Genomic DNA, 10000 nt, shown 5'->3' with positions numbered 1-10000 from the left:
TCATCAAAAGACTCCTGTGGTGTGCGTCCTTCCAAATACAAAAACCGGATCACTGCTCGACATTCAACAGGCTCCATTTCACACCTGACTCAGTTCAAACACATGTAAAACAGAAACCACATTTAGTTCAGAGCTGTAATTTGCCACATAACCCGTAGAGATATAAATCATTGCACATTCAAAATTTCAGCTAGATCAGACAACGGGAAGTGGGTCGGGGCATTATTTATTGAACGCCCCTCGTATATATAATATATAAATGTATGTATATATATATATATATATATATATATATATATATATATATATATAATTTTTTTGATTCATCCAGCCTTGACAGACGTGTTTTTAAATATTCTCTCCAGTACTTTTCTTTTAATGATTTGGAATTCATTCCATTTGCGCTTTTTTCCAAGGAACTCTGCCTTTTGGATTATTTTGGACCATTTGGAATTTACCCAGTGGATTGAAATTTTAAATTTTACCGTTTTGGATTTTACCATTTTTGGATTTTTACCCTTCACCGGACTATCCATTCATGTGAAATCTTTTTATCATTTTTCTTTTGCCTCCTGTTCCCCTTACCTCACCCTTTTTTTTAACCAAGTAAGATCTGTGACTTACTTGTAGTTTCATTAAATACTTTTATATGCAAAATCCGATCCTGTATTTTGCTAATTCCTGCCCTCTGATGAGAAGGAGAGTATTTCTTCGAAACTCCGCGAATTAAGGACTATCCACTTATCTTGTGTTTTCTTTTTTTTTAAATTAAATATGTTTTTACCTCTTTTTCAAGATGTCTTTTAACATGTTTTATTAATCATTTCTTCATATATATATATATATATATATATATATATATATATATATATATATATATATATATATATATATATATATCAGGGAGGTTAGTTGTTCTTATGTTCTTGTATGAAGGTTTGCTTAATTCTTCAAACTTTGAATAGTAATAGCAAAACAATACGATATTTTATATATATATATATATATATATATATATATATATATATATATATTAGAAATGGTAATTAATACAAGCTGAAGAAAGTGCTCAATACTGTTGTAGAGCAAATATGCGTTTTATTTTTTATTACCGTTTTTTTTCTGTTCAGTTACATTTTTGTCTCAGCTACACGACCGTTTTTTTGGCCGTTATGTAGCCTCTTATATATACTAGCGGGTTGCCCAGTGTCATCCGGTCATAAGATACGCTTAAATATGATATTTTAATTCACGCAGTTTGCGTATTTATTATTGTAACAACCATTCTCTATCGATTATTATATTTAATAATGATTATAAGAGTGAGATCGAAACGACAATTTTTTTTTGTATGACTTGGGTACAATCAGCTAAAATCGAAACTAGAACATACAATCTCCACCCTCATTCCTTAGTCTGTGAACCATGCCCATGCATATATATATATATATATATATATATATATATATATATATGTATATATATACCGATACATATATATACCGATACATATATATATATATATATATATGTATATATTTACAAAACAGTTATCTGTATTTATTATTCTTATGAAACAGTTATATATATGCATTTGTTTTTCTTATAATACAGTTATATATATGTATTTTACTTATAAAGCAGTTATATATATTAATACTTATAAAACAGTTATATTTTTCTTAGACAACAGTTTTATATATATAACGATATTTCATATAAAACAGTTATATATATTTATTTTCCTGATAAAGCAATTATATATATATTTATTTTATTTATAAAACAGATATATATATAGATAGATTTATATTACTTATAAACCGGTTATATATATTTACTTTTCTTATAAAATAGTTATATATATTTATTTTTCTGATAAAACAGTATATATGTATCTATTTTTCTCATAAAACAGTTACATATATTTATTTTATTATAAAACAGTCATATATATTTATTTTTCTTATAAGACAGTTATATATATATATTTATTTTTCTTATAAAATAGTTATATATATTCATTTTTATATAGTTATATATATATTTATTTTTCTGAAAAAGCAGTTTAATGTATTTATGTTACTTATAAAACAGATATATATTTATTTTGTTTATAAAACAGTTATATATATATATATATATTTATCTTTCTACTAAAAGAGTTATATATTGTACTTATAAAAGAGTTATATATATTTATTTTTCTTATAAAAGAAGTATATATATTTATTTTACTTATAAAACAGTTATATGTATATTTATTTTTCCCATAAAAAATTATATATATTTATTTTTCTTATAAAACAATAATATATATATATATATACATATTGTCATAAAGCAGTTATATATATTTATTTTTCTTATAAAACAGTTATATGTATGTATTTTTCTTATAAAATAGTTATATATTTTTTCTTATAAAACAGTAATATTTATTTTTATTTATAAAGCAGTTATTTATATTTATTTTTCTTATAAAACAATTATATGTATGTATTTTCCTCATGAAACAATTATATATATTTATTTTACTCATGAAACAATTATATATATTTATTTTACTCATGAAACAATTATATATATTTTTTTACTTATAAAACAATAATGTATATATTTTTCTCATAAAACAGTTATTTCTATTTATTTTTCTAACAAAAGCAGTTATATATATATATTTATGTTTCTTATAAAACAGTTGAATATATTTATTTTTCTGATAAAAAAGAGAGATATATAGGGTTGACCATAAGTCACGCACCAAAGAATTAAGGGGAAAAATATATTATCTTTTCTTTGGGTATAAGATATATCTTCCTTTATGATTGTAGCAGAATGTACAACGTGTTTTTCAGTTTATTGGTTAAGTTTGGTTTTAATAAATAGCGTTTATTACTATCATAATTATTTCAAATCCTTTGGTGCGCGATTTATGACCCACCCTGTATATATTCATTTCACTTATAAAACATATATATATATATATATATATATATATATATTCATTTTACTTATGAAATAGTAATACATATATTTTTCTTATAAAACATTTATATATATATATCTATTTTTCTCATAAAATAGCTGAATATATATTTACTTTTCTAATAAAACAGTTGAATATATTTATTTTTCTTATAAAACAGTTATTTGGGTTCATGTGTTTTGCCGTACTTCAGCTCATCAGCTAGCCTGGCTGTTTTAGGGTTCCAACCTCAGATCAAAAGTTTTATGCTTCAGTGCGCGTATCGTCACACTATTTTTAACGCTTTTACAGTTATAACGACTTTTTATTGTTGATGATTAAATATATGCATACATACTAGTTCTATATATTAGCTGCACATCCCTGGCATTACCAGGTGATAAAAAATCATATTACGAAATATCTAGTTGGATACTATTTAAAAATACACCAAATATCCAAAGATTTTCCTGCAAGTCGAAAATATTTGGGATTTTAGGAAGCATAAACCATAGTTATAGAGAAACCTCTCTTTGGTTGGTCATAATAATAATTACAAATAAATAAAATTAAATATAAATTCAATTAAAAATAAATTAAATAAATTAACTTTATAATATTTTTAAAAATAATTATTTTAAAAAATTATATTACTGATTTTCATTAACAATTTAGAGCTAATTATTGAAGCAGCTTTCTTTAATGTAATATGCAAATTAGATGCCGTTTTGAATGTTGATTTCTTTTGCATAAACAGTATATATATATATACATATATATATATATATATATATATATATATATATATATATATATATATATATACGAGCAAACAGTTGATAAAACATTAAAAAACACTTTGAAATGAGTTAAAAACATATTTAATCTGAAAAGGAAACACTAGATAAATGGATAGTTCTTAATCCGCGGAGTTTCGAAGAAATGCTTTCCTTCTCACCAGAGGTAGGAATTAGCAAAATGCAGGATCGGATTTTGCATGCAAAAGTATTTGATGAAACAACAATTAAGTCAAATATCTTACTTGAAAACAGTATATATATATATATATATATATATATATATATATATATATATATATATATATAGTAATTTATAAAATATATATGGCGATTAAGCTACACTGAATATTCTGCGTTTCATCCACTGTAGGATTCGTTAGGCTTATGCATAAGCCTGACGAATCCTACAGTGGATGAAACAAGCCTGGCGAATCCTACAGTGGATGAAACGCAGAATATTCAGTGTAGCTTAATCGCCATATATATTTTATAAATTACTAACTAGCTCTACCTACGTATTGAGCACTTTTGAAGTAAATACTTAAAGTTTATGCATAAATCTATACTTTCGTATATTAAATTCGTGTGAGTAAATGAAGTAGTTATATATATATATATATATATATATATATATATATATATATATATATATATATATATATATATATATAAATCATGCAGGAATAAAGCTACATAAAAGTTCGTTTTCAGTATTGAAATCTATTTCTGAAACAGTGCAGTAATGTACATATTTATTTATTTGTGAACAAACAAACAAACAGACAGGAATACGGCATATTATAGTATATATATATATATATATATATATATATATAGCTACTTAATTTACTCACATAAAATTAATATACGAAAGTATAGAGTTATGCGTAAACTTTAAGTATTTACTTCAAAGTGCTCAATACGTAGGTAGAGCTAGTTAGTAATTTATAAAATATATATGGCGATTAAGCTACACTAAATATTCCGCGTTTCATCCACTCTAGGACTCCTTAGGCTTATGCGCGAATTCTGTGGTTGTTTATCGTTTTTATATAAAAATGATTTTATATAAAAACGATAAACAACCACAGAATTTTTTTCTTATAAAACAGTAATATATATATAAAATATAAAAACGATAAACAACCGCAGAATTCGCCATATATATTTTATAAATTACTATATACATATACATATATATATACATATATATATATATATATTTATATAAATATAGATAGATATAGATATATAATACATGCCTTACCTTTCATTGTTTAACTAATCGAACGTTTAATAGTTATAAAAAAAATTAATGTTTTTCATTAACCAACTGATCAAATATTTGCAAAACAAAAAATATTTTTCTTGTAATGGCTTTTTGTTTTATTTTCTATCTTTCAGTTGCCTTTTTAGCCTCCTGGTTGCCCTACGCCATTGTGTCTCTACTGTTCGTGCTAGGCGACCCGGGCAACATCATCACTCCGGCGGCCGAGATCTCGTGCGCCATATTGGCCAAATGCTCGGTCATATGGAATCCGCTCATTTACGTCATGACCAACGCCCAGCTCCGCAACAGCATGCTGGAGGTGTTCCAGACCTTGTGCTTCTACCTCGGCTGCCACCGTAAGGACTACTCGATCAACGGAGGAGAGAAGCTAGAAATGATGAAATTCACTCGTCGAAGACGGCCGTTCCGACGGGACGAAGCCAGTATCAACACAGAAGTGTCAGTGGCCACTCACTCGAAAATCGTCCAGGTGGACGCCGTGAACGTCGGTTTGATCGGAAAAAACTCCTCCCCTTCTCAGTCTGCGTTTATCTCGACGAAGTGCACAACCGACTTTGAAAATTTAGAAGCTGATAAAGCTTTCGATACTGCCACTGGGGTGTGATGACCTTGAATGAGTCCTAGTATCTATTTAATTGATTTTTTTTAATGTCTGTCACCCTGAACTTTTATGGTGTGTAGTTAATTTTTTAAAGAAAACCATCACCACGATACACAGACATACATAGAGCGATAAACACACATACATATGCATATACATATATATATATATATATATATTTCTGTAGAAATATACTTTATTTCCTTATAATATATACCAATCCTTATTTAAGAAGCTCAATGTAATTACAGAGCAATATAGTGAATGAATGACAAAAGCCTATATTCCTAATTTCATGATGTTGAACATCTTATAAGTTATTCCTTAACACAAAATCAATCACTTAATTATAATATCAATTAATGAATCTATTTTGCCCTTAGCTCATCCGAAGAAATTGTGTTGCTCTTTCTTCCGATGAGTTAAGGGCAACATAGATTCACTAAATGATACAATAATTAAGTGATTGATTCTTTGCTACGAAACAGATACTGTCAGGGATTGTAAATGTCAATTAATTAAACGAATAAATTTTAAGATGGTCAACATCATGAACTTTGGAATATAGACTTTTGGCATTCATTCACTATATATATATATATATATATATAAAGACATATTGAAGGATATATATAAAGATATATATATATATATACATATATACATATGTACATATTGAAGGATATATATATATATATATATAAAGATATATATATAAAGACATATTGAAGGATATATATATAAAGATATATATATATATAAAGACATATTGAAGGATATATATATATATATATATATAGAGAGAGAGAGAGAGAGAGAGAGAGAGAGAGAGAGAGAGAGAGAAAGACATATTGAAGGATTAATAAAATGGAGCGATATCAAGATAAAAGACGCTCAATATGTGAGAGGGAACATAACGATATAACGAAAATTAAAAACCAGATAAAATACATTTGTATATATTGATTTATTTGTCAGTTCAATAAGGACGAGCACCAAAGGGAGTAGGGGTTATAAATGTTGTTAATACCTATACATTCCATAGCCCAGCTCTTCTCATCAGAAGGTGAAAATGGGCTAGGGTACAGATATAAGTAAATATTACATTTAGCCTTTCCTCGTATCTCTAAACTAGTTCCTTTCACCCCTTCTGATGAGAAGCATGGCGCATGGAAATGTCTAGGTATAAGCAGAATTTATGACTCCTCCTAACATTTAAGTTTGTTTTTGATTTTTTTTTTTTCCTTTTTGGACTGACGAATCAATTATACATATATATATCAAAATATATTATATAAAATATATACTACTATATATTTTAATTTTATCTCATATGCAATTTTCTTTATATATATATATATATATATATATATATATATATATATATATATATATAGCATGTATATGTGCGTGTGTTTATAATATTCATATACGCCTAAAACCTAACAAGGTGAATAGAACTATGAATTGCGAAGTGGTAACAATATATAGAAAACGGATTAAATGTTAAAATATATTTATATGGCTAATATTAATAAAATAAATATGTTCCTAATTTGAATGTGCTTTTTATATTGTACAGCAGTCCAAATTTTACACTTATATATATATGAAAAATAGATTGGATGTGAAAGGACCAGAACGCTCAACCAGTTCAGCCTTCTGGTCATTCCGCCTCCAATCTGTTCTTCATGTCGTCGGCTTTCATCCCATCTAAACAAGCATATATATATATATATATATATATATATATATATATATATATATATATATATATATATATATATATATACACGTATATACGTACATATATACATGTGTTATTTAATATTATCCTTTATGAATATATATATACGTGTATTATTTACTTCTTTATATATATATATATATATATATATATATACATGTTTATATAATATTATCCTCTATGCATATATATATACACACGTGTTATTTTATATTATTCTTTATATATGTATATATATATGCATATGTATACGTATGTTATTTTTACTTATATATATATATATATATATATATATATATATATATATATATATAAATAATACTCTCCCGTTGATTTCGACCTATGAGCTTCCGCACAACAACTAAGTTGCTCGGAAGCCCACACAGATTATTTGTCTATAGTGGTGAAGGCTTTGTGTAGAACCAACCACTGTTTTTGGTACTACTGGAAGCCTTTTTCAATGCAGATGACTGCCACAGGATAGAGTATATCTATCTATCTATTTATATATATATATATACATATATATATATATATATATATATATATATATATATATATATATATATATATATATATATATATATATAATTATTTGCTATATTAATTGTCAAATACTTACAGACACTAGTGTTTCATCTTTTCGGGAATAATTAGTGCAGTGTGTCACGATTAATACCGGTGTAATATGTATGTATGTACATATATATATATATATATATATATATATATATATATATATATATATATATATATATATTATTATTATTATTATTATTATTATTATTATTATTGTTTTCATTATTATTATTATTATTATTATTATTATTATTATTATTATAATTATTATTTTTACTATAATATTTTTTAAAATACCTACAGACAATAGTGTTTCATCCTTTCGGGAATCATCGGTGCAGGGTGACACGATTACATTACGATGTCACACGCACACACACGCGCACGCGCACACAGACATACTGACACACAAATATGTACACACACACACAAACACACACACACACATATATATATATATATAAGTTAAATTAAAGAAAAATCAGAAAAGTCGCTGATCGTATTGAAACTCTGACGAGACACGTAATGTCGTCGAAGCATATACTGATCCGCGTTGTGCGTTTTCTTACGTTCATACATTTTTACTTATAGATGTGCTACACATTTTGCCCCTTGTCAAAATACATGTGAACTTATTGACTTAGTGTACACACACACATATGTGTGTATATGTGTGTGTGGTTGCGCTCGCGCGTGTGGAGAGTTGTGTGTTGGTGCCTGTATTTGTTTGTATGTGTGGTGGAAATTATGTCCAATCATATCGCTTGTATTATGCCAATTGTTGTTGGTGCGAATATTCGTGCGGGTCATCCGACTGACTTAGACCACGTCTGTGAATAAGCCAAGGAATAAAACCACAAAACGATACTTACAATGCATACAAGCAGACGAGATATTTGTACACTTTCAGCTTAAATTTCCGTTTTGCTTGTAAAGTACGGGTTCGATCCCTACACTAATTTACTTTCTCATTTTATTATTTCTGTCAATTATTCGCAACAAGGTGGTCTAAATTAATTAGTTATGTAATGATATCACGCAATGGTTAGCATCAACAAGGCAGCAGAATTATATAGGGTGTCCAAAAAGTTTCTGAGGTGTTTTGAACTTTATTTTGAATTATATCTTTCTGTAATTTTAACACAATCTTACTAAGACATTGGCTATTTCTTTTTAAACATGAGAATTTCAAACGATCTTCATTCATTAAAAAAATAATCATTTTAAACGTTGCTCATTTTCACCATTGCATGCGTTCACCGCAGACTTGACTAGCCCCGATTTTTTCTTGTGAAGATATCTTAAAGAAGGAATCTATGCTAATAAACCCAAAACCCTGCAAAAATTGAAAGAAAAATATCAGGAACGAAATAATGGAATAATAATAAGCGCAATCAAGACAGTCTATAATCTGTCATGAATAATTTTTTGAAAAGAGCACAAATTAGCGGTGCTGAAAATGGACAACATTAAAAAGACATTACTTTTCATAAATGAAAATTGTTTGAATTTTGCATTTTTCTTTTCAAATGTCCGAATGTCTTAGTTTTATTTTTTGTCAAAATTACAGAAAGATATCATCAAAAATAAAGAATCTATTTAAGTTCCAAAGCATTCAGTGACTTTTTGGACACCATGTATATATTATATAATGTTCCGGCAAATCTGAACTAAAATATTTCTTCGGAAGTGCTCAATACGAGTGTAGAGCTTTTATATAAATAAAAATTATAAATAGTAACGAGTCCACGCGAAACGATCAACATTGTTCGTGTCTCGTTAGGATTTCGATTTAATGTCAAAAATAAAAACAACTATAGTCCTTACGAGAGATGAAAAAATGTTTAAAAACTTGATTGATCCCGTAGACCATTAATATGCCGACATAATTTTATACACATACACACGTACATATATATATATATATATACATACACATATATATACATGCAGACACACACATACATATACATACAGACACAAACACAGACACAGATATATATATGTATATATA

At 26.6% G+C, this 10000-nt stretch overlaps 1 protein-coding gene across 4 annotated transcripts in view; it reads left to right on the top strand.

The window, feature by feature from the left end:
• The window catches only part of LOC145252615 (opsin-5-like), a 1137249-nt gene extending 1131225 nt beyond the window's left edge, over positions 1-6024 (top strand). For 3 of the 4 annotated variants that reach the window (XM_080112328.1, XM_080112329.1, XM_080112327.1), the window contains one exon: positions 5173-6018. In XM_080112328.1, coding sequence (XP_079968454.1) covers positions 5173-5663 — 491 coding nt within the window. In that variant the 3' untranslated portion in view covers positions 5664-6018. Of the gene's footprint in view, positions 1-5172 lie in introns of all 4 variants that reach the window. The other variant, XM_080112330.1, reaches the window with a different exon arrangement.
• The last annotated feature ends 3976 nt before the right edge of the window (positions 6025-10000 follow it).

The sequence above is a fragment of the Euprymna scolopes genome, chromosome 29 (genome assembly GCF_053919585.1).
Source record: "Euprymna scolopes isolate OS-2025 chromosome 29, ASM5391958v1, whole genome shotgun sequence".
Classification (NCBI taxonomy): Eukaryota; Metazoa; Mollusca; class Cephalopoda; order Sepiida; family Sepiolidae; genus Euprymna; species Euprymna scolopes.
Note: the sequence above shows the minus strand (reverse complement) of the source record. Positions and strands in the feature narration are given on the sequence as shown.